This window comes from Lathamus discolor, chromosome 4, assembly GCF_037157495.1.
Source record: "Lathamus discolor isolate bLatDis1 chromosome 4, bLatDis1.hap1, whole genome shotgun sequence".
NCBI classification, from domain to species: domain Eukaryota; kingdom Metazoa; phylum Chordata; class Aves; order Psittaciformes; family Psittacidae; genus Lathamus; species Lathamus discolor.
In genome coordinates, this window is record NC_088887.1 from 72487940 (window position 1) to 72514248 (window position 26309).

General features: G+C 38.7%; 1 protein-coding gene across 8 annotated transcripts in view; it reads right to left on the minus strand.

Annotated features, from left to right (window-relative positions):
- CLYBL (citramalyl-CoA lyase) overlaps positions 1-26309 on the minus strand; it is a 171144-nt gene that overhangs the window by 14391 nt on the left and 130444 nt on the right. For all 8 annotated transcript variants that reach the window (XR_010612330.1, XR_010612329.1, XM_065677999.1 and 5 more), the window contains exons 3-7: positions 13729-13917; positions 10068-10169; positions 8203-8296; positions 6622-6789; positions 1340-1464 (exon numbers count right to left, since the gene is read on the minus strand). Coding sequence is in view for 6 of the 8 variants with exons in the window: in XM_065677999.1 (XP_065534071.1) it covers positions 1340-1464; positions 6622-6789; positions 8203-8296; positions 10068-10169; positions 13729-13917 (678 nt within the window). In the remaining 2 variants the exon portion in view is untranslated. The remainder of the gene's footprint in view (positions 1-1339; positions 1465-6621; positions 6790-8202; positions 8297-10067; positions 10170-13728; positions 13918-26309) is intronic.

Consider the following 26309-nt stretch of genomic DNA (forward strand, 5'->3'; position numbering starts at 1 on the left):
TCATGGACGTATTGGAAACACTCAGGTACTACAGAGGGGGTGCAATAGGCTAGCAAAGAGAGAAGGGCAGTGTAATAGCAAATATCTTCTCACACTTTTACCCTGAGATGAAAGCATCATTTTTGCTTTGACCTTTTTAGTGTTTTTAATGCATAACATCTGCAGTATCAAACATACAGGGGAACAGGGAAGGCACACATCGCAATGTATTTCTACCCACCAGAAAGTGAAGAAATGCATAGAAAATCTTTATATAGCACCAGAGAAAATGAGACCCTATGCACAGCCTTATATATAAACTTCACAACCAAAGAGATTTGTCTCTTGCTTGAATGCCACACGAGCACATGTGAACCATTCCTGCTCATCTGTACTGACATCGGGATTTTGCTTTTTAAGTAGCCCAGGCTTGGCTGCAACTAAGACAAACATATTTAGCTGCAACTTTTTTTTCTTTCAAAAAGAGGCAAACTGGATTATAGCAAATAACCTTTAAGATAATTAACTGACAATGCCGCAACTAGCATAAAATCTTCCTTCAGGCGACCCCTAATTTAAGTATTACTGGCACAAAGTGGAGACAGATTGTGCATCACCACTGCAATATTTACATAGCAGAAACCCACAGAGCAGGAAACGTGAGACTCAATGATGCACTAAATTAGGAACAATCATATTCTAGTGTTAATTTGCTTTCTCCTCTATCCAAATTTCAGGTCCAGCAATTGGTACAAATGCACATAAAACATTCCCATTTTTAATGATTAAGAATCACGGTCTGCAAGCAGTTCAGCTCAAAAGTAAATTCACTCACTACTAGGGATGTTTGCAGGATCAAACTCCCAAAAGTGAAACAGGCTTACCAACACAGAGATTTTTTAGAAAACCAACACTTCTTAATCTGTTTATTTCTTTCCATAAATGATGTCTGCACAAGCAGTCTGAGTTGTTTGCCAGGCTACCTGCCTTTTGATCGCAAATGATTTCCTATGACAGTAACACCGTGACTCTGAGGGATAATGGAGAAGCGGTTTTAATTCACCGATGCTGCAGATATATGCAGGTACTCAAAAGGCTGTATAATCAAAGAATAAAAGTTAAAATGGAAGGGGAAAGAAAAAGATAGCTGGTCTATTTGTCTATTTGGTCTTCTATATTGGGAAGTGACATATTTATAATAAATATACACACTATAATCTATCGAGACAGATTTCAAGAGCACTATTTTCAGTTACAGCATACTTAATGAGATAAATGCAAAGAACCATCACCAATCTTTCTAAATCTTAAATATTATTAAAATTTGGATTCCATTATGGCATATTAACAAAATATTTACCTTGCCTAATCGCTGATGTTCTTCAAAAGCAGAAATCAGTTCTTGTGCCCACTTTATTTTTTCAGGGCTCGGAGAGAACTGTTCCTGGACAACAGCAATTTGGTTGGGGTGAATCACCTGCTTACCTACAAAGAAGATTAATAACACCAGAATCATGCATCGACAAACAGATGTTCAAGCAAAATGTTCCAACCACTTGAGGCTCTCATACGCCTCGCAGACTTTCTTGCTCTTTAACTAATTATTTTACCTGGTTTCTTTAATTTTTTAAACTGGACAACAGGCAGATAGCCTTTAGCCAGATTGTTTTCAGAATTAAAATATCTTGAGCTATGCTTACATTCAGTATAATTTGAAAGAACCTACAATTCTTTCTCCTCCCTCCCCATTTCAATTCATACATCTTCTCTTATTCGTTTCAGGTGCAATTTTTGTTCAGGGCAGTCAATAACACTTAAGTATAATGCATCTCGGAATATAACTGTATAAACAACAGCTACAGACACTCTTGGATAAATTGTATTAAAATATGTTCAGAAAATGAGATCTGAAGAAGATAGTAAGAGATTTGTAGGAGTGAAAAGTTACCAGTCACATAAGGATCATGCTCTAAATTCTCAGTATTGGTTTAGCATCATCAAATCCTCAGTGTTGTTTAAATTGTTGTAATAGTTAGCAGTTGCAGGCAGATTGCAATATTTATTTAGTCACTGGTATATTAAACAACTACCAGAAATGGCCTGAGGTTTTATGAAGTACTTTTTTTAATCCTTTCTTGTATATACATGCGTTAAGAAAATAAAAATAGACGTTGCTTTTTTTTTTTACTAGAGATTTTCAAATGTGAATAGACAGCCACATAATCCATTTTAATCTGTTATTGTATTTAGCTACCTTAAAACAAATATAGATCTAGTTTGTCTGACAGTTTTAGAAGTGCAACATTTAACATTATTAGTTCATTTCTATGGGAATTTCACAGACGTGTGTGATTTCTGCAGTTTGGTTTCAAAGCGTTTCGATAAAGAGAAGCTACTGTAATTCCCAGCTTCCTGGGGAATAAATGACTGTGCAAGATAACAAAACTAGTTAGGTGGATGAGCCTGATTCTGCAAACCTGCCACCAAGTGAGCAGTCTCCTTCACATGGAGGGTCCCACAGCCACCCACTCCCTCCCATCCCATCTCACTGCACGCTGCAGCCTCTCACAGGAGAGAGATTTTTGCACGCAAGGAGAAGTTTGCAGCACCAGGACCTAGGGAGGCTTCCTGGCACAACAGGGTCTGCTCCCATGTTCTTACTGCCATTAAGTCAGCTGTACATTAGAAATCAGCCCATCACTTGGTCGAAGAAGTTTCACGTATGACTGCAGAGATATACACCTATTTTAAATGAAATGACCACTGAAGGAAACCCTGGGATTACTTTTATCAGACTGCGGTGGGTCTGTGTGATAACCTGGAGTACAAACAAAACCTGGGGATGCAGCGTCATAACATACTTAATTTAACGAGCAAAGAAATAGTAATTATTTTAGTGTTGCACGTTTCTCAGCTAAAAAGCCATAAGTAGCTCAATTTTATTATATTTCCTATTAAACAACCTGTAGTTTATGATCTTATGGGCATCCAGATATTCAATTTGACATTTCAATGTCATAACCATTTAAAAAAAATAGCTTAAAAATAGGTAAAAGCTTTAAACTCAGGAAGAACAATACTTTTTAAAAGAAATTACATGGAAACAAATTTTCTTAACTAATGTATTTTACATTAGGCCTAATCAAAGGTTTTTTTAGTCAATTTAATCAAATTCATCATTAATAAGATTATGATGTTACTTATTTGTAATACAGCAAATTCTCCCTAGCTAAACTGTTCAGTCTAAAACTGCAGGGAATAATTCCTGCAAAATCCTAAGGATCTTAACTTTCTGGGAAAAATGTAGAATATATTTTAAATTATATTTAAGTCTACAATTATAACAAAAATCAAAAACATTTATCCACAATTTTTTAAAGTGTAAAATATTTCTCTAAAAAATCTGCTTTTGATAGAGATGTCTGTAGCAGTAAGCTATACTTTCTGTTATTAAAACACTACTGCACAATTTACAAAGGGTATAATGCATTTTTTGATTCATAGCACTCAGTTGATTTTTGTCACAGCTTATGTATCCAAATATTTGTATAATAGACATAATGCCATGCAGGAATGAAGCAAATATTTTAAACAGAATTGTTGTTATTGACAAGTTCCTGAGAGAGTGCAAAATTGGAAGACATTAAAATTTATGACCATGAAATCCTTTTTACAGTACCACTTGATATATTGTGCTTTAAATCAATACCTGTCAAGTCTTTTAGGTAACTGTATGATGGTGTTGTTTCAGTCTTCTACAAAAGACTGCAAAAAGAGAGGAAACCTATAGTGTTTCGTATTTATATCTGGCTTCTCAGCATGTAGCACAGGACTTTCTATAATGACTAAGTCAGCTGTTGAAGCTTATGGCAAGGTTTACTTAATTTTTTACATAAATATTCCTAAAACTGATGACCATTTATGTAGGCAACACACTAAGTAAGTCCATTGATTCTGGTATAGTAAAACATCATGTTGGGTGTGTATGCATGTGTGTCTATATACATATACTCCCCCTATATATATATATATATATATACACACATAAATATATATATATATATAAAAAAATATAAATATACATATAAAAGATCTATTAATCTGGCTAAATTACATTTGAAAACATTTTATTTTATGTAAACACACTCACTGAAGGGAAAAAAGGCTGTTTCTAATATAACTGGAAAAGAAAACTGACTACAATAAGCAATGAGGGTTACAATAGTAACTAAATAGCTGGTAAATTTTTTGTTAAGTTACTTTGCTTGTTTCACCTTGACTATTTGATTACATTAGGCAAGTCCATTGGTCTAAATCTAAGTATGGAGAAATCTAGGGACATAGAGCTTTGCTGAGTATTTTGGATTTGCACTAGTTTTGAGGGTAGTGAGTTTGGTCCTATGTGTGCAAATAGATGTGCGTTCCCCAGCTAAGAGAGCAATTGGCAATATTCATCTCGTTTTAGTCCTGTTGATTTCAGTGATTTTGATTCTTTGTGAAAAAGAAGTAGGAAGAGATCTTAAATATTTAAAAATAACAAGAATCACATGTTTCGAACCTGTTGTTAGAAAGCTATTTCAGTATTTTACTCTCATGGTATCAAAGCACTGTCAGTGGCAAATATGTTCTGCAGAGTGCTGTTTTGTGCAAGGTTATGGATTAATCTAAGGCCCATTTGTGATTTTATGTGATTAATATTAAATTGGAAATGTTAAAATGTTTCATTTCTATGCTTCTGGAACTAAAAGTTTTTGCTTTCAGTTTTGAAATGATATTTTATTTTAATCAAAACAAACGAGAAAAATTATAAAAGCATTAGATAAACTGAAAGCAAAAGAAACAAAAGAACAAGTAAAACATTTTGGATCGACTTCAAAACTTTTTTTCTATTTTTACAAAAAATATGGAAAATGCTGTTTTGTTTTGACTTAAACATTTTTCTTTTATTATTATTTTTTTTGGCCACCAGATCAGAAAAGTCAGTATTGTCCCACCTCTAATTATGGTCAGACTGGTTGTCAGGATGTTTGTGGGAGTTTGGAAATGTGTTAATGATAGTTGTGGAAAGGCAGGAGGCAAAGAGCAAGAGCTGCGAGTTCACCTTAATGAAGTCTGTACCTTTTACAGATCTTTACTCCTCATACGGAAAGGCAAGGAACTTCTATGGCTGAGTTAAAAGTTCCATTTACATCCTAAACTGCTAAATATGACTTTTTAATTTGTCTCCTATCTGGACCCCGTCCTGATGTCAGACAACTTCCACTGTAAAGTGAGTGGAGTCCAAGCCACCATCAACATTGTTTATGCTGAGGATTTCTAAATTTCCTAAATTGTCAGCCCAACTTCAGTATTTAAATACACATTAAGTGCTCAAAAAGAGTGCTCTCAAAGGTGGCAGGCATCTGCAACTCCATCTTCTGTCAACAGGAGGTTCAGATGTTTCGTTTTTTGCAAAAATCAAGCTTTTCCTTAAGCTAGGAAATATTGGTCAAGATTAGGTAGCCATCAGCAGGTGCTACTATTCAGGAGCCCTAATATTTTCCCAACTTCAATCACAGACAAATGAAGGGTGGAAGTCCACATGGATGTGGATAATGTAGCTGTGAGGAGCTAAATGGTTTGCCTCTGAAACAAGATCTAGTTTTGCAAATGTTGAAGCTCAACAAGCAGTAAGGCAGAGTTTGCACTGAAAAGCATTGATTGCTATTCTTTCACTGACATGCAGAGATCGCTTAAAAGAACACTTGTTTTTTTGCTTGGTGTATTAAACTGTCATATACCACTAACTGTAAAAATATAGTTTGCTAGATGGCATTGCCAGGACCCATGCTTTTGGTAACAAAAACCTAAAAGGTGTACTATTACCATACATATATCCTGACTGACGGTCTGAGACAAATAATGTGAAATGTTCATCCTATATGCTAGAATTCTTTAATGCGTTTGTCAAATGTCTGATTTCTATTGCAAAACCCCAAGCTTTGGTAGCTGCGCTGTCCCACTGGGGTGTCCGAGTGGTCTGGTACACTAGTTAGAGGGTAACAGGCTGCATTACAGGACTATAAGGCGAGGAGCGTGCTGCTCTTGCTGTCTGCCAATACCCGTAGGTGTCACCAGCACTTACTAGGAGGGGAGCCAGGAGGTGAAAAACAAATCAAAGAAAATAATAAGAAAATAACTTTCCCCTAGCAATTAGCGTACGAGATTTGCTTCTCAACTCCCTCACCTAAAAAGTACTTTTTAACAACTTCTGCTTAAAAATAAAAATAGGAGAAAGGGATCCAAATGTTTTAAAAAGCAATCATGGAGTGGCCACTGCAGAGTATAGTACTGCCTTCCCCATGCTCCCTGACGGGACAAATCACTGCACAGCCCCTACCCCAACTTCTCTTCAAAAACAGTCACACACTTCATGGGATGTGGTTTTAAAAAGCAGCCTGTGACTTTTCAGGCAAAATTTCCTGCCACAGTTTTTAAGGTGGCAATAAACACAGAAGACTCAGGTATTACTGATTTTTTTCAGTAACACCTAAATGACCTGAAATAGAAAACAAATTATTTGCCTAAGTGACAGGAAATGTAGCAATATATTTAAATTGAAGAAGATATTTATTATTTTGAGACATCATCAGAAAGCCATACCAGTGAATCCCATTGAGGCAGCTTCTCTTGATTGCCTGCGGAGCCCATCTTCATCTCGGAAATCGATGTAAACAAGGTCTATTGCTTGAAGGCCAAATGCCTTTGCTGTGACTACTATTTTTTGCCTGGCATATAGAATATCATGAGTTTCCTTACTGCTTGTTGCACCTATGAAAATAATTCAAAACAAAGAAAAGCTGATGAGTATTTTTGGCCTTTCTATTTTAAATATTTCTTATATAAAAAAATGGAAGTTTGAGTTTTCATTTAACCATTTTAGAGAGCAAAATGGGGTGTGAGGCTATATTGTCAAAATAATACTCTTCTGGGAAAAAAAAGATGCTTTAGCGAAACAAAAAATAATCTCTTTAAACTCTGGCTTATAAAATTCTTATTTTGGTTTAGTTCAAATCAGAAGTTATAAGCCTGAAGTCAGTGGAAACTTTGGCTGGTAAGAACTTCTGCTTTAGGATTAACATGAAATAATGAATTGATTATATTATTTACTGTATGTACAGTGAGAAGCATTAGAGTAAGAGAAGCTTTATTCAAATTGATATACTGGGTACAACTAAATGGCTAAAAAATTCACACTGGGAATAGAATTGAACTTTCCTTGGTTCCGATTCTTGTCGCAACTGATGTCCTAAGCTGAATATTTAAGCTTTAGTATTTGGATGAAAAAATAACGGTAGATGACTTCTGAGATAGAACAAAAGTATTCACGAGACTTTATGTGCACACAGGGCACCAGCTAAGCACCATGCACATGTGAAGGCTGGTGTGAAATAATAATAATAATAATAATAATAATAATAATAATAATAATAATAATAATAAATTTCCCTTTCCTTAGTATCACTATTTAGACACAGATTTCCAGTAGTAAGGCAATGCTAATTTTTACATTAATGTCCTTATTTTTAATTTAAATGTTGATAGCTCTGCACTTTTATATTTAAACTGAATCAGATCAGTAAGAAGCTAAGCAGCTGCTTATAAAAGAAATCGTGAAATACATTTTATTTTTGAGGAAGGCTAATTGTGCTTTCATGTGACTACATGGCTGTATTGACATGAGACATATTTAAAGTAAATTTATTAAAGCAAATTTATCAGGAGAGTATTTGTGTGCGATGTCAAAACCCTGACTGATAATTGTCTGTAAAATCATGATGAAGAAGCCACCAAATTGTAGGACTTTAAATGTAGTTCTTAAAAGCACATATATGTTTCTTATGGATAACATATTTTTTAAATCATTTCAGTTATTCAACAGGTTTGGGTTTTTTTATGTTTTTTTTTAATTATTATTATTTTCATTAATTTTTGGTACTGCATAGTAAGAAGGACATGAAAGTGTCAGTGCCCTGAGACATACAGGGGCAACGTTTTAATTTGCCAGTGATACATTCTGCATTGAAAAAAATCAAGGGGAAAAGTGCAAATGTAAAATGCAGAATCAAGTGTTGCCATTACTTTAATTATTGCTGTCCAAAAAGAGATGGCCATAAATCACATGTGGCTTCTCCAATGCAAATGGAATATGTTAACATTTCTAGCAAACACACAGGTAACAACCTATGCTGGCACGGAAATCCTCTCCTCCAAAGACGACTGCATCCAAATGAAAGCCAACCTGGGATCCTCTTCTCAGTGCTTCTTCACAGACAGCCTTCAAACAAGAACAGAGTATTAATGTCTACAGAAATGCAGGATGCAGAGCAACCACAGAGGATATTACAGCAACTTGGTGTTACCAAAATCCTGCAGCTAAAATTGCTTCTATTAAATAGCAAAGCCACTGTAGGTGCTCGACTATGCACAATGCTTTAAAATGACTCAGCAAAAGAGAAAACATTGTTTTTCCCTAAGCACCTGTATGCCTAAACCATGTAAATACAGGACCTTATTGCACATTCCCTACCTTCTGGTTGACATAATGCCCTGGGTATTACTGTGATCCTTACTGCAGATATTTATATAACAATATGAAACACAACATTTGTCAAATACTGCTTAAAAGCAAACAAAAAGTGTTGAATTTGATTATTTGACACATAATACAGAAAGACAGATCAGAATATCTTTTATTAAAAAATATAATATGAGCTGTTTAAAATGCTTGTAGACTACTTATGGGATATAAGGATTCCTTGTAGGATTGATAATTTAAAGTCTTCTGCTACATATAACTCAATTTAGCTAAGGAAGTTAAAAATGCAACAAGTGCTGCAGAAAAGTATTAAAATAAAAGCATGAAAAATTTTGCTGCTGTAGCTATGTGAAAAAGTGCATTTCCAAAATATGGCTGTTTTATATCAGTGTTTGGTGTATACTGATATTTTTTAAGGCTAAGGTATGTGGAGAGAGATGGGTGTAATTACCAGCTCTCCTAATGTGTGTTCTTCTATGTCAGCTGGTGGGACAAGAACTTACTCTTTAACAGAGCGTTTTAAAAGGCAGCTCTCCTGCCAACATCAGCAACTGCAATATTAAAAAATCCAGTATAAAATACCGTAGATGAAGAAAAACCTCAGCCAGTTTAAAATATGATGCAATTCTGCATATGCACGCAGGACAGGAGCATGTCTATTTGGTTATTGCTTTATTATGTTCCCGGATACGTTAGCGTGTGCTGTAAGATAAATGGCTGCATCAAATGAGCAGGCTGCCCGTGAGGGCTGCTGGTACTTCTGGAGGTACTTCTGATGTGTGTCCCCTCAGCTGGACCGAAACTTTCCCTTAGAGCTTGGGAGGGGAAGGCTGAATTGCTGGTGCATGCATGAGATCTTCCGTTTCATTACCACACTGCCTTGCCTTTCTGAAAAACCTGGGCTTGACAGTAAAGGTTTGGGAGAAATTTATGTTAAAATGCACTTTAAAAATAAGATTTGGTCTTAAATTACCCTGAAAAAGGAGCATGTTTGGATATTTCCTATTTTCAAAGTATACCTCTAATCTTAGCATTAAGCACTCAGAAAACAATAACATGAAATTTTGTTCTAACCTTCTTAGTACAAACCATGATAAGGATGCCAGGTTTTAGAAATAGTGGAATGATAATTAATTCTTTTTTCTAAAGTTAAATGTTATACAAAAGTCGAGTTTGATAGCTACTAAGTAGCTAAGTGCATTGCAACACTGTGAGTATTCCAGATCTATGGAGAAGTCCAGTCCAAGTGTGTTAAAAATAACAGTAATGTAGAGAGGTTTTGTTATTTGACATGGACTATCTGAAACTGTTCTGTCACTGAAATATTTTGTATTTATGAAGGCCTTTACATTACAAACATGAGAGTTCAATGTGCAAATGTTTTAGGGGATTGAACAATATATTTAGCATTTTTTGACCTCTTTGATGAAATTAGGGGGAGACTGGGGACTATTTTGCTTATCCTAGTTTGCTGAGATGGCAAAATATGAATGCTTCAAGACCTGCTTACCTTAAAATTGAGCAAGCCCACTGCAGTTTCCACAAAGGGGATAAACTTCATTGGTTCTACAAGTGTTCGGCCTTTTAGGTGATGTAAGAATTTGTCTGAAAACTAAAATTAGACAGTGTGAGCTATCAGAGAGAGAGGAAAGAAACCAAACCCCAGAACAGTCTACATGTATATATAATGCATTAAATTTTCACCTGCCTGTAACTACACCCCTCCCCACCCCAAAAACTTGCAATTAAAAAAATGAAACCAGCTTTTAACGAGGCCTGTGATTTGAAACCGCAGCATTCCCATACATTTCTGTGTTTGGAGGCTGGTTTGCAAGAAAAAAAACATCCAGGCTTAGCACCTCTCACCCTGGCTTAGTGAAATGCAAATCCGCGGGCCCTGGAAAACAATGAAGTGCTGCTGTACCTGAGGTCCGTTTTTGTTTCAGGTCCAGCACTGCCATCACTGGAAGCGCTCCCCAGCCTTCTAAGTGGCATCCGTATTATTCATTACGGCACCGTTACCCTTTTGTTCACTAGGCTTTTCTTCATAATTTTTTAGCTTACCTAGGAAGGCCTTAAAAAGGAAGTTTAATTCTTTGAAGACCAAAGCTTGCCAATTTTTTCCATGAGACCAGTTCACAGCTAGCTCTGAGCTGCCAGTGGGGTAGCCCAAATTCCAAAATCTATCATCTGGAAACATACAAAAGCTCTTGCACAGATTTTTCCCCTTTCAAAAGGGGGAAAAAAAAAAAAGGAAAAAAAAAAGAGGGGAAAAAACCCTCAGCCCTATATTGTAAATCTATTATGTCTGTCCAGATCGAGTAATTTGTGCGGAGATAAACATGTCGCAGGTACGGTGAAAATATGTTAGTAAATAAAGACAAAAATAACATCTGCATATATTTTAAATTTAAGGAATATTCAACTATTAATGGATATCAAAGGAAAGGGAATTTTAATCATCTCTCCATTCAGTCTCAGTTGGGTAAATCATATCTAAGAGATTTGCATAAATATAAACCATCAAAGACTTTTCATCTTCAAAGGGGGTTTCAAGACCCTATAAGCTTTGTACTGTAATCATCGCAGGTCACAACCCTGCAGGAATAAGGCTGCTATGGCAACATAAAAAAACTAATGCTTAAGGCTTAGCATAATATTCTGACTAATAGAAAGGAAACTCATTTTAAAAGCTGGCAGCCTATTTACCAGAAGCTGGATTAGAGGTGTTATTTCCCCTTTTAGCTTCCCCCCACCGCCCCTCCCCAAAAGAAGGAAAATCTAATCACCCAGATCTTGAAAAAAAGCTTTCCATCAATTTGCAGTAACTTTACAATTAGGCCAAAATAAATCACAGCTTTCTTCGATGAAGAATGCTGCCCTTCCCATCCCTGCTTTGCATCGTCACCGAGGTTGTCTCAGTAACTTTTCTTTGGAGAAGAGAATTGCACCCAAAAATGCGCAAGAACGATAAAAATAATAATCAATGCAATTCACATGTGGGAGCGTACAGTATGGCAGGTACTATAGAAACAGAAAACAGTAAACTTCATCCAGGCAACTGCAGAAAACGAGGTAATATAATGGCATCAGCATATATTCTTAAGACTCCTATGTGATTTTTACTTTTTAAGGGAAAAAAAGGAAGCAAAAAGCTCCACTGTGTTCACATTTTAGGTGCAGGTTAAAGCAGCAGAGCTCTTATTTTATTTGAAAATATTTTAAAAGTCACACTCCTGGGATTTTTCTTATCTTTTGTTTTGAAAGTAAATTAAAAAAAAAAAAAGGCAGTTTAATTAAATATCGTCTCCCTTCCTCTTTCTTTCAAAAAACTGCAAGAAGCACCAATACAAAAGGTAACGAGTGGAGAAGTTTCAATTAATTTTTTTTTGTCAAAAGGAGACGATTAAATGTTTCCGGCCCGGTAAAGTGTTCATTTCAGGGAGAAAGGGAGGGAAAAAGAAAGAAGGCGGAGGGAAAAAAAACCCCACAAAGCTTGGGGAGGGGATGAAGTAGCAAGGCCTCAGCAATTCTTTCAATTCCAGTGCACACCCAATAGTGTGTCGGGAAGAATGCACACTGGTCGGGATTTGTGGGAGAATTGTCCCGCCACAAAGGAGGGAGAGTTACGCTTGTTATAGTCCAATAAGCCATGCCAGTCAAACAAGTACCCACACTAGGGACAAAAGGAAAGCAAGAGATTCTCACACAAAAGAAAACAAGTAAGCCCATCTTTTAGTTGTGCATCAGCCTCCAGGTTTTCTGCTGCACATAAATAAAAATGAAAGGGGGGGGGGGGAGTGGGTATATGTGGGGGGAAATAAACAGATTCTGGGAGGCTCAAAAATCAGGCCGAGGTGAATTTTGGGAGGATTTGGAAAAGACGGCAGTGGTGTTAAGCAGAGCGCACTCTTTGTGTGTAATGGTTGGGCAAAGTGAGAGGGAAGCAAAAGGTAGACAATGAGACAGAAGTTGTTGGGGCTGGCTTGTTTTCCATGATGGAAATCAAAGTTAGAGAGAGGGAAGGTGGAAAAGGATGAGGGGACAAAGAGCCAGTGAAATCCCACCCCCCTGGAAAACCTGCCTGGTGTCAGCAAGGGCTCTGCCATTTTGGAAGCATGAATATTCATTACTGACAAGTTACGTCTAACACTTACATGGCTGTAAACCCTGAGAGGTATACCCTGGTTAATTTAATTAAATGTTGGTGGAAGGGGACGGTGTGCCTTCCATCACGAGCAGTGGAGGCTGGAGAAGCAGTGCCACTGGATGGACAGGGCTCATCACGTACCCAACATATTTGCTCGTGTAGGCTCACACCCAGCCTCAATGGTTTGATCATGGTTAGATGCTGAGATTAAAATAGATCCTAATACGTCTGCCTGCCTTTCATCACAGCTTGCATGCATGCTAGTTGCTCGGCTAGCAGTTTGCAAAAATATAGAAGTGAATAATAAAGCATTATTCCTTTACTGGCATGTTACAGCAATAACGGTATATCTAAGCAAATGCCCCCTTTCTTGACAATTAAAACAATTATAGCATAATTAGGCCTATTTCAAAGTTTTCTTAAGTAATTTGACATGCCAACCATTTACATTTCAGGTTTTTATTGGCTGAAAAGTCAGTCGTGAAACACAAACACACCTGTCAGCAATTAAAAAGGAAGAAATAGAGAACTGCTCAGGAAATAATATCTGTGCTAATTAAAAACACTGGTTAAAAGCTTCCTGTTTGTTCCTCCAGTTGCCCCAAGGAGTGACCTTCCCCCCCAACTCATTTTTTCATATGCTGGTAACATGGTTCCCCCATCTCCTGCTTACAATGCATGTAACTAAGACTCATGGACAGACAGTCATTTTGCTTGTTAGGGCAGTTAAGAGAAGATACTCATGCTTCTATTTTTAGTATTATACTCTGACATCAATATTAGTTCTTGACTGTGGGAGAAAACCCACTGGTTTTATCTATAAATGCAAGGTGTTCTACGTACACCTTTTATACAGCTCATCTTACCTTTAAGTGCATGCATTTCCCAATTACTTTAGCCAAGAAACAACATCATATGGTATTTGGAGCCTTCCTTATAACTCAAGAGTCATTCATCTCTGTGCCTGTCTGATTTTGGCCTAACAGCTTCTGTCAAAAACTACTGTGTTGTTGGTACTCACCCATCTTATTTCTTCAACATTTTCAACCTTTGGCAGCATCATGCTTGAAGGAAGGGTCTTGGACTGCAAAAGCACCTCTAGATCTTCTTCTGCAAGACCGCTGGAGGCAGAGTTTATCCTAACACACTTTTCAGCCTGGCCAAAGTCAAACTTTTCGAGGGTTTTCACAATGGTCAGCCTTGCTTCTTTCTACAAGATGTATGAGTTTAGAGGACAAGAAAAGAAAAAGAATGCATGTTTTCTGTTGACAGAAAAGTGCGCTGAGCAGACAACTTTCTGAAATGATGTGGGGAAAACTAGACAGCCGGTATACTGGTGTGCCCAAAACCTCTGTCACTCTTGGGCTTTTGCTGAAGCAGTCATCATCAGCACCTTGCAATTTTACCTTCCTTGTTTCTTTATAACTAGAGAATAAAATGCTAAGGTTTTATGTGTAAGTACTTCTATACCACCACTTGTCAAAAACAATACCTTTTTGTCCACTAGTGCTGAATACGTCTACCAAACGCAAATCTTTATACTAACTACAATGCGTTGCACTGTCTGCACTCACAAAAATGGCATGTCTTTAAATTCACATAAAATAATTCACTTTTGTAATTCATCCCTATTGCTTGGATGTCAGAAAACACACATGTACATATATTTCTTTGATTTTGCTACATAAATCTTCCTTTTCTCCATGTATCCAAAATGTACTAAAGCCCATGGTAAAGTTCACAATTCACATGTGATAACACCAAAATAATCTGCAGGTTTTTCTTCAACCACATAAACAGCTATTCTCCTGTTGGCACAAAATAAAAACTCCAAAGACATGTGTTTCCCATGGCCATTTGCTATTTTTGTGAATGTAAATTTACAGATCTGCTTAATAGTTGATTTTCATGAAGAACACTTGCATGCTTTTCTGAAATGAAATGCATTTCTTGGCCTGGACAAGAAGGGAGGGGGAAAAGGAGAGTGCTGGGCTCCCTGCTTCCTGCCAACTGGAGTTTCAACCCCAAATTCCTTCCACTCACCAACAGCCCCTAACAAATTTGCATTGTCAAAATGCACACTTATCAAAAGTCATTTCATTTGTGAAGAGTTTTTATGGGGCTAATAAAACTTTAAAGCTCCTGACTCATGGAGGTACGGGAACAACTTTAACAATATGCAGTTGCTGAATAGGGAGGCTTTTCAAGAGAAGAGATAAACTTAAGGGGGGGAAAATAATCAAAGTTAATATTCAGGCTAATACCAATCAGCAAAACAGCACATGACAGTAGATTTAAACCAGACGGATGCAAATCTCTGCCAGTGAGAGGAGCAGAGGCAGTTTCCCAATGTGGTCTGAGTTAAACAGTGTGAGGGAACAGTAGCTTACAGTTGTCAGGTCCGATCAGAACAGGGTCTCCCAGGCCAGTTTAAGACAGCTCTGCAGTGTACTGATTTACAGGTCTGGGACCCCTGATAATTAGGGTAAGTTTAGAGAAAGGCAAGTGATGGCTCTAACTGGTTAAAGGAAGGAATAATGAAGCAGAAAGTTAATGAAATCTGAAGCAAACAGCCTTCAGCTTGGGGCTACTAGCCGTGCTTCTCCGAAGGTTGGGAGCATATGTCCGTTAATCGGACAGACGGGAACAAGGCGCACATGTACGCATCCCTGTGCTGCGATCAAGGGGCACGTTCAGAGGTAATCTCTGGAAAATACAACCCAAAATGTTCAAACTGCTGTGAACGGACTCTGACTGGGGCCATTAGGAAAGCCACACAAAGATGCATGCAGTTTACTACAAACACGTCCAGCTGGAAGACAGCTCCAGCGCACAGGAGTCTGAAATGGTTCTTCTGAATTAGGTAAACTGAACCATATGATGCCAATACCTGGTAATACAAATCCCCTATGTTTTCCTTCTCTGACCAGGGGTAATGGGTTTCTAGGGCTGGGCTGAAAGTTTCTCAATATGATGCAGAAGGGTAGCTTAAAAACATGCTCCAAACCAATTTATGCTTTTAATTAAAGTCAGATTATCACCGTTTCAGCACACACTGATCCAATTTGCAAAAGAAAGATCTCCCCAAATTACCCACCAAGGCAGCATCCAATTCCAACTGAAGGCACATCTCTAGCAAACTTACAGCCTAATTTATGATTTTTTTTTCCCAGATTATAATAATGAGCGCTAGACCATCTCATTAGCTATTTTTCTCCTCAGGCTGCAACTCCCTTCCCAAAAAAGACAGATCGTGTCTTTCTAGGTATATTTCCATACAAAGCACTTATTAACAGGCTGTTGCTGTTATCAATTTACATAAACTAAATGTGCAGCCCTCTGGTACATATCCCAAAAATAACCAACAACTTCACTGAATTTATACCAACCAACAAACATGGGGAGGGGGTTGTTGTTTCTTCCCATATTTTAATAGAAAATATGTTGCTATGTTAGTTAACACACCCATGCCATCTGTTGGGTTGAAAATTGATGCAGTTTTTTAGAACCACTATATTTTAGATCTGTCTGCCTAGATACCTCAGGAATGGAAATGTTTCCCTTCCATAATAAAACACTTCTAGTCACTATAGTTCCCACATCAGGATTCAATTTATGTTTTTCATTGTGGGACAAACTGAGAGGACCTGGCTGCCAAAGTCGGAGCTCGTGAAGGTACTGACTCGGTGCCTACCCTTCCTACAACTCCCAATCAATGGGATTTTCGTGGGGTGTATCAGGTCCCTAAGCAGGCTTCCAATAAAACATTTCATGGGTAAATAAAAAATTGTACAGAAACCTCAGACTAAATGTACTAAAAACATGCAGGAACGGGAGTGACCTTTCTGCCTCATTATGCAGGGAAATGTTGATGCCAGTCTTACTGAAGGATCCATGCAAAAGTTAAAATTTTAAGCTAGGTAAACTAACTAGCTTGTAACAGTAGAGTAAATAGTAATCGCTGACAAATGTCTTTATGGATGCAAGAACAAACACGCTTTCCAAACACTCTGTAAAGTCCCTGCCAAGAATGGTCAAAGCAGAATTTTTAAGGAACGGTGGAAAAATTATTTACCCTGTTCTTCACCTGAGAACCACAACATTGGGTAATACTGTCATGAATGAATAGCTGATAAAGAAATAGACGTGATTATGAAGTAAATTATTCCATCCCCAGGTACCTTTGGGATTGTGGTATCCCCATTGAGTCCTATGTGGATTGGGTTCTTTATCAAACTGAACAAGAGAGAAAGACAACAGAGAGCTTCATGGTAAACAGAGTTACTACTAAAATATGCTAAATTTGCAACTTGTGCTGGAAAACCCACTGGGAAAAAAACCCCATTGTTCAGAGTGGCTCCTGCAGCATCCCTTCTGTGTGACTCAGGGGAGGACACTGGAAGATGCTCATTACCATGCGCAGCTATGCCACCTGGAGAAGCTAAAGGTTTCAGTGACGCAGCACTGCGGACAAATCCACCATGACCCAGAAACACAGGCACTGAAATTAAAGATGGGAATACGCATGTTGCTGGCTCGATTGGCACCCATTAAACCTAATAGCTAACCATCCTCACGAGTTCCTAGCTCTGAATTATCAAATCTGCAAAGAAAACAACATCCGTCCACTTTTACACTCCAGTGGAAGAGGTGGTCCCTCGCGACGGGGCTGCGTAGTCTCGCCATCTGGAGAATAAATCGAGTGTGAAGTACAGTATAGTTTGGGACCAAGCTCCGTGGCGGCAGCCCAGCAGTTAGTTCATTAGTCCCAAACTTGTGGGGATTACTGCGGTATCAGCTCTACTGTCGGATGGGATCAGGCAGGCAGAGCGCGAGACTCGGGGAAGGGGATGGCAGCGAAGAAGGAGCCCCTCAGGCTTATTTATAGAACTATGCAGTATAAGCCCACCTAAATAGGTGCCTTTGGTAACAGTAGTATCATAGTCTCCTACCAGCTGAATTGGTACCTTTCCTTCTTTCCTTCTTCCCTTTTTTATTTCCCCCCTTTTTTTCCCTCAAGTAATATGTCAAGACATAGACATTTCCGCTTTGAAACAGAGGGAATGCCATAGAGCTGGAAGCTCAGGCACCCACTCACCCTGGACACAGTGTTAATACAGCAATTACGAAGCAAACATGGTCAGATTAACAGAATTCTAGGGACAGCAACAGCAGACAGAAGAATTACATTTTCTTCTTTCTTTTCAAACTGGTCTGATACCCCACAAGCCAGTTTTCCAGCATTGTGATTTCTAGACCTGCCTGATTTTGGGGACAAAATCTGTGTTTTGCTTTATCTTTCTTACCTAGTTTTAGCTCCCCGGCACCCTTTTTGTTTTCCTCAAGACCTTCTGGTCTTAATGTAAAGATAGCGGGTATACTTAAAGCTATGTTTATGTATAGATCTCGCCCTGTTAACATCTTTAGTAATAATTCTTCATCTGGAAATGTAAATATACGATGGCCAGAATCTGTCATCCTCATTGCCATAATAAGTTTGCATGTTTCAAATGGCAGAGGAAAAATTAATTACTATATTCACAATTCCAGTTATTTTTTTGACGGGTCTGACATGGTAAAAACATACAATTATGTGTTAATGTTACCTCCCTAAAGTGGTTTGTTTACAGGACTTGACATTGTTGAATCTTTTGTCACACAGTGCATACCCTATGGATGTATCTCTCAAATAACATATTGCAGAAGCACACTCATATATCATACACCCACAATGGGTTTTGGGCAAAACTGAGTTTCTGCAGTGGGAAAGCCTGAAATTTTTTACATGCTTAATTCTCCATCAGTGAAGTGATACCATACAGGATAATACTTCATTTAGTTCAAATCCACAGATGAGATTGGCCAGAGAAATGACAAACTGCATTGTTTTTAAGGAAACAAAGAGAACCGTAACTGCAGAGCAGAGCATTTCTGAGAACAGGAGGTGCTTGTTTCACAAGACCTGCTTCCTACCTTACATGCACCAGGTACTTCTGAGAAGGTATCTTTGAAATGGCAAATACGTATTTCTATTTAGTCTTGTTAGACTCAAAACCTGCTGTAAAATACGCATACATTGCAAAGCCTTCAGGAAGCTGTTATTACATCTTTTCTTATCAGCCAGAAAATCAGTTGAGGCGTTTTTAAAGACTTAGGAAGTTCTAAACCACATTTTCTTTTGGTTCAATAGAGAACATGTCATACCCACCACATAATCCCAAAGGAAAGAAGGGGTAGGAGTGAGGAGAGGGAGGTAGAATGGAGTCTCCATCATTTATGTTGGTGCTTCCCTGCGGTTCAGGCAAATGCACATCTTAGAGCACTGCAAATTCTGATTTTTCCGCTATTCTTTCTTGAAATCTTCAAATTCTTTAATAATGATTTGGTTTATTCAAGCCTTTTCTTTTTTTATACCAACCTTTTCACTTTCCTGAAAGAGATTCTTCATGACATAATGAGTCATCTAACTCTGTGCATCTACAGCATCTGCTGCTTTTCTCTGCTCTGCTAATTGTCTTTACATGCAGTACATGCTCTAGCAACACCAAAATGAAGCAGACTTTGGTGGTCAGCATTATGAAATAAGCTGCAATTTAATTATGCTCTGCTGAGGAATCTTCATTTCTTTGCCCATTTTCCTATTAGTTTCATTTAAGGTCTATGAATTAATCAGTGCACCTATCAACAATATTTATCTTGTAGTTTTAAAGGACAAGATCTCTTAAAGCTGTTTATGAATAGCTGGGAGCTGCTTGCTGCCATATAAGCTTATCGAGCTTCTACCTCCCTCTACCAGCTTGAGCAATGTGGATCCTGAGGATATTAGGTGGGGTTCATCCAACATCATCAAATATGGGCAATTTCCATATGTGATGATCAGGCAATGGCCTGTCTGAATGTGGGGAGCCAGAGAACAAGAACCCAAGGTCCACCCAGCCAGCAGTCCCGGATCCAGACTCATGAATACCCATAAAGGTTTTGGTGTGCACAGCTATTTAAGCATGACACTTCTGCTGAGCTGCATCTGAGGATGTGAATATCAGTGCAAGAGCAAGACATTTTTACAAGGCGTGTGTAAGATATTTTTCAACTTCCATATAACTCATAGAAATTTAAACAGGATGCTAGAATGAGTTGGCACATAGAAATATTAATGTTACACCAGGAGTTAGCGTAAGTATCTAAGTAGCAAAAATAATACAGCATGGGGGGTGTGTGTGTGTACATAAATATAGCAAGAGGCTTATACCTTAAGACTATGTACAGAAATATTTCTAAAGGGTTTTTTTATGACAGCACTATATACAACAGCTTCAATAAAGGAAGATTTTGTTCAAGTACGTAGGCAGCTATTCTTCTGCCTGCCAATTTTTATAAACACTTACAAAAGAGATGTAAACAACCTTTCAATTAAGACAAATCAAGCTAACACTAATTTAAGCTGGCTGCAAGATGCAGTCTTTTTACTTTTTTCCCTGGCTTTCTGAGGATGCTTTTGGTTTTGTGACAGATCAGAATCGCAAATGAAAATACTTTAGAAGCATTAGTGCTAATTAGTCTTCCTGGACAGTCCAAATGAATGGCTGCATGATGAAATAACATCACAATACTCAATTTGATGTATCAATAAAAAATAAAGGCTGTACCTTCCTTTCATCTGGCATCACATGAGCTTAACTGTATTTTATGCTTATTTTTGATTTTAAAATACTCCAGTTTAAGATATATTTACTTGGCATGATGCAATAAATTATTATGGAAAATGTATACATTTAGGCATCCATTTTTAATTGGTATAAATGTATCTTTTTCATAGGGCTGACAATGAAATAAATTGCTGCCTGTCAAAAGTACATCTGCTTTAGCAAACTGTCAATCCCTTGTTCAGCAGCTGATTTCAGGTGTGGTGATTCTAAGTGAGATACGGATCAAACATGTTGAAAATCAGAAAGTGGGTGCCATCAGGAGCATTGTTTAATTACTGCCTCAATTATTTAATAAATGATTTGAAAAAAATAATTAAAGCCAAACAAGATAAACATTAAATGCTGTGGGAAGTTAAAAGCAACCTCAAGGTAAATAGAAGTTTGTCAGAAAGAAAGCAACTGGCTAGTCTTAGGACTGCTTGTACTGAAAGAGCCAAGGTCTGCCCCAAGCTGCTCAGAAGCCCTTGGGAATGAAGAAGGCATTAAGAAAAATCAGGTCAGCTGTGCCATGGCTTCCTTCATCCTCCTCTGGCAGAAATTTTTCCCCATCTACCTGCAGTCATAATAAAACAGGTTTTTCAAAGAGTAAACCTGGAACAACCATTCATGGTTTTGGTATGGTGCAAATACTGATTAAGAGCTCTTGTCTCAGTTTTCATAGCATGTTTTATCTGCATTGGTAAATTAACAAATTAATATTCTGTAATGTAATAAAAATCCCACAGAATCCCCTAAATCCATGTGATTATAGGTCATGTCCATAGTAAAGTCATACTTGTGCAAAAAAAGCTCTCACCGCTTCATTTTAGACTTTCATCTTAAAGTTACATGGTGTTACTGTGGATATGCATATGTCTCTATGCAATGGCTTTAGATCTGTGACACTAACTAGTCACTCAGGTGTCTCATGCTAAGCAAGGAACCCCAGGAAGTCCTCCCACCAGGTGAGTTCTTGTGCCGTCTGGAAGAGGACTTCCTAAACCTCCTCTCACAGGCAGCCTTTTAAAGCAGATATTATCTTATGTAATCCTGTGTGCCTTTGTAGGAACATATCATTTGTATCAACGTCTGTTTATAGACCCTCTGAGGAAATCTATACCATCAGGTAACTTAGCTCCCAGTTTCATCTGAAGGTCTTGATCCCCAACTGCCTACAAGACACAATTGCTCATTTATATCCAGACTCTCCTCTGGGGGAGTGAATCTGTTTCCTCCAAAGCAAAGCCCAGGTGTGGTTTTGGAGATGGATCTCTCCAGGCATCGCACCCACACAGCAGTGTATAGGCAACACCGCACCACGTTTAGCTGCCTCCACCCTGCTCCAGCAAGGACTGTGCTGGGGCATTTATACACTCACAGGTACCATTTTGCCATGTCCCAGGGCATGCAATGCATGTCCTTAGCTAATGGATAACACCACCCACCACCCCCCCCCCCACCCCCCCGACATTGATTTGGCATGCTGCTCATATTATTTTAGCTGCTGGAACTGAAGAAAAACCACCCAGGAAAACAACCATACTGTAGGTCCATCAAAGCTCCTCTGTGTCACAGGGAGCCCCAGACCCATGTGCTGTGTTATCTGTCACTGTAGTCAGTCTGCTTTAGAGGTCTGCCCCTATACAATGTCGACAGGAGCCCCTCCACCCCACTAGGCAAGGGCACCAGGGATCTATTCTTGGATCTGATGCATTTAGCATTGTAGAAGTAGCCTGTAATTGAAGTAATTACTTCCAAGGGAGAATAATGTTAGGAGATGTTCAACACAGGAATTCTCTGATCTAGGAAGCTTCATACTAAATTGATATAACTCTTGCATACTCACAAAGCAAACCTGTTTTCTACATATATTTCTCAGCCGGTGCTTACCTTAACAAATACCCACCTCACTATACTGGAGTTTGCCAGATATCCTTCTTCTTTTGCTACCAGAAGGGCTTCCTTCTCATAGAGATCCCCCTTGGGTGGGTGCCTGGGGTGAGTCAAGGAACCCAAACATACCACTCCACCCCAAATGCAGGTTTTGGCACCTCCTGTAGGCAACATTTTCTCAGATGCTCCTGATGAAGCCTGTTACAACTAGCTATTCACTTTTGGCAGAGTCCCTGAAGGATGGGCAGAGATACAAAAGCGACATCATCCCCTTCTTTACACCTCCACATCCCCAAAGTAGCAGAGGGGAAATAGCACCAGAATGTCATGTCCCGCATGTCCCTGCATTGGGAGTGACTAGCTAAGGAAGAGGCTGAGCCCTAACATAAAATTAGATTAACTCCATGACTCATGTGTTCATGGCAAGGAGTAAGGACCTTTTTAGAAATGACTTCACTTATTTTCTGTGGTCTAAACCAAACCTGGCAATGGGAATTTCTCCCTGCCTAGACCTATGACTGGTGTTAACAGAACTGAGATTTTTCTCCAGTTTGATAGTGTGACCTGAGGAGGTGGTTATTTTCTAGGTCAAACCGCTCTTGTGTCACTCCTGTGTTGTAGTATGGTATTTGTACACCATTGTACATTGCACATTTATACATAGATGTCCTGCACAGGTACAATAGAAAACATTCTTTATAGACACGTACATAAAAAAATCTTAGTTGTTTATTGGTTTTCTTCGAACCTTTTTAAGTTTCTCATTCAGATATTCCTGATTGCAGTTGAAGAAATGACTGGAACTTGTGACATTTCTTTCCCTAGGCTTTTCTTCAACTGTTTTTTGTTTTTCCTGATGAAATACATTATTTTTAAATGCTAGCCTGAGTAAGAAGGTGCTCCTTAGTGGGGCTTCTGGAATATCTGTGAAATTTAAAGTATGGTTGGTGCATATTCTCCAATAAAAGGGTAAGATAAATCAAGGTATGTTTATTTCTGCAAGATTCAAGCAGTTCCAACAAAACTGTTCCTAGTGCCAACATGCAAGCTGGATCACCAAAGCAATCACATTAGGAAAACTCAGGTTCCTTTTATATCTGGGTTGGAAAGTAGGATTTTTTTCACCCCAGACCATTTCAGCAGACCCATTACAGCATGGACATACAAACAATTGCATCACTGCATACAAGGGAGTTGCAAAGGATAACGATAAGCAGCTGGGAAGGGCAACATGGTAAAAGGAACTCCTTGAGCTGTTTTTGTTGTTTTCCACCAGAGCCAACCAGCTAAGCACTCATCATTTCACTTGTCTTGTGCTAATGAGGAGAGTAGCAGGTAGTTAGTATTTGAACAAATGCCTGCATCCCATAACAACCATCCCTATGAGCTCCCATTCTATATCCATATATATTTACATAACGTTATCTCAGCATAATTGACCAGGACATCTGGAAGCAGGGCACCTTGCTGAATCATTGTTTATTTGACTAACACAATTTTTACCTTCGCTTAAGTTGCCCCCTTCGTAACATTTTTCCAGGCCTGAACGTGTAGTCTCCTTCATCTGTGTTTTCGTTACCTACTCTTACATCTGTCCAAGTCCAAATGTGACACAGATTTCACCCACTTCAAGCAGTCTGCAGGCTTTGAGCTCTAACTCTTTATGTCTGGCTTATCAGGTGTTTTCTCTCATGTTTTGGGCAAATGCAATGTCAATAAATGACTATTAAGAAGGGTTCAGCTCTGGACAATTTCTTAACACAAACAGTAAATGCTGGGGCCATCCTGGATCCTGCTCTTTGTACTGATTTAACTACTTACAATTTAGTTGCCACCAATAACATTAAATTGATGCAAAGCTTTGGCATGCATCTGTTCACCAAAATGCCGCTAGCAGTATAATTTATTTTCCTGTGTGAATGAACTTCATGGACAATCAGGATTTTACAGCAGTGTAATTGCATTCATACAGTACTGCTGCTTTGTTTTTATTATACTGATTTTAAAACAGTGATAAAATGGAATTCAGTATTCACAAGTTTGACACCCATTAAATTGCCGTTTTTGCTCACTCTTTTTTTCTCACATTTTTGCCCAACTTGCTTCATTGTTGTGTAAGTGTCTGGACTATTTAGCAATTCTTTTGCCCCTTTGACTGGACATGAATCTTCTTCTTGATCCGAATTAAGGACTGCCAAAAGAGATTAATGAAAATGTGTGCAACTTACCTAACAGACACTTTTTAAGGGAGCTGTTCTGCTTTACTTGCTAAACCTATTTTCACTTTTATTGGCCCGGTAACAATATGTTTCATATTGAGAACAGAAGGCAGTTTTTCTCCAAAAGTGCTCAGAAGTGTCTTCACCAGCCAGAATCCGCACTCCCATCACCTGCATCAGGTGCAGGTTAATCCCTGATGGGAGATGGTGATGCTCCCTTCCCATTCATAGCAGTGGTTGCTCCCTCCGCTGCCAGCCTGCCACCAAACATGGTGTCTGTCTGACAACCGTGCCTGCCATCTCTGGAAGCTCCCTGGCCCCATTTTCTCCTTCCAGCTGGGCGCTGAGGCACTGTCCCCACCAGTGTGCACTTGCTCTGGTATGTAGTTATGCTGCTGGATACAGCAGGTTGTTCAGGTCCTTTCCTAGTTGAAATGGTCCTCAAAGTGCTTGCCAAGGCTCTGCTCTACATCTAGAGGACTTCATTTACTATCTGAGGGCAAACTACACAGTGATGTTTGGCTTTATCTGTCAGCGAGTTCCCTGTTTCTTTCCCAGTCTTTCCTTTAGCATGCACTCATCAACAAATTTCCTAGGAAGCATCCTCTTTAGAGGCAGTAGGTTTCTGCAGTAAAGGTGCAGGAACAAATTGGTTGTTCCTCTTGAGCCCACTGGACTAATCCAGTGTCTGAGGGTGCTGTACAATAGTACAAGAAAACTGTTGTAAAGCATGCATCTTATCAAAGTCTCTTTCTTCCCTGGTTCCTCATTCAATCTATCACCTTCCCCAATAGAGCCATAGAATCACAGGATGTCTGAGGTTGGAAGGGACCTCTGAAGCTCATCTGGTCCAACCCCTCTGCTCAAGCAAGGCCACCCAGAGCTGGTTGCCAGCACCATGTTCAAGCTGCTTTAGGCTGTCCCTAAGGATGAAGGCAACACAATCTCTCTGGGCAGCCTGTGCCAGTGCTTGGTCACCCTCACAATGAAAAAGTGTTTCCTGATATTCAGAGGGAATCTCCTGTGTTTCAGGTTGTCTCCATTACCTGTCCTGTCACTGGGCACCACTGAGCAGGGCCTGGCTGTGTCCTCTCTGCACCCTCCCTTTAGGTATTCAAGTACATTGATGAGATCCCCCGAGCCTTCTCTTCTCCAGGCTGAACAGTACTGGCTCTCTCAGCCTCTCATCACAGGAGAGCTGCTTCATCATACTTTGCAGTCCCTCCCTGAGGTCTCTTCAGTATGTCCACAGCTCTCATGTTCTGAGACCTCTGTCATTATTTTCCAAATGATTCATAAGGCTTAGAAATCCTCTCTGCTATTTGTCATAAATCTTTGAGCACATTAAAACTGTCCATTTTTTTTTTTTTAAGGTGTTAAGGTACATTAAAAAAACCCAAAAAGCAATTACTGGTATTCAGTACTCCAGATTCTTTAGTATTATTATTTTCTTTAATTCCTATGTCCTTTCATGCTCTTGGCATCACCTTTTCCAGTACAATTCTTGTTTCCAACTGAGTGATTTGATCTTCGCTTTAAGATAATTTTTCATCTGTTGCTTATTTGGCTTTATTTTTTCTTGACCAGGTTTCACAGCTTCAGATTCTGTTGGCAGTTTCTTGGCCAGTTTTCCTTTCCTGTTGACCAGATATAATCTCTGCCAGTATGGACACTAAGTCCTCTCTTGCTGGCCAAGCAAGAATCAATCATGCTGAATCTTACTAATATAAATCTACACCTACCACAGACGTAATCCTCTGGGGAATTATCATTCACCCTAACATAAACTTGGATGCATTTTATGA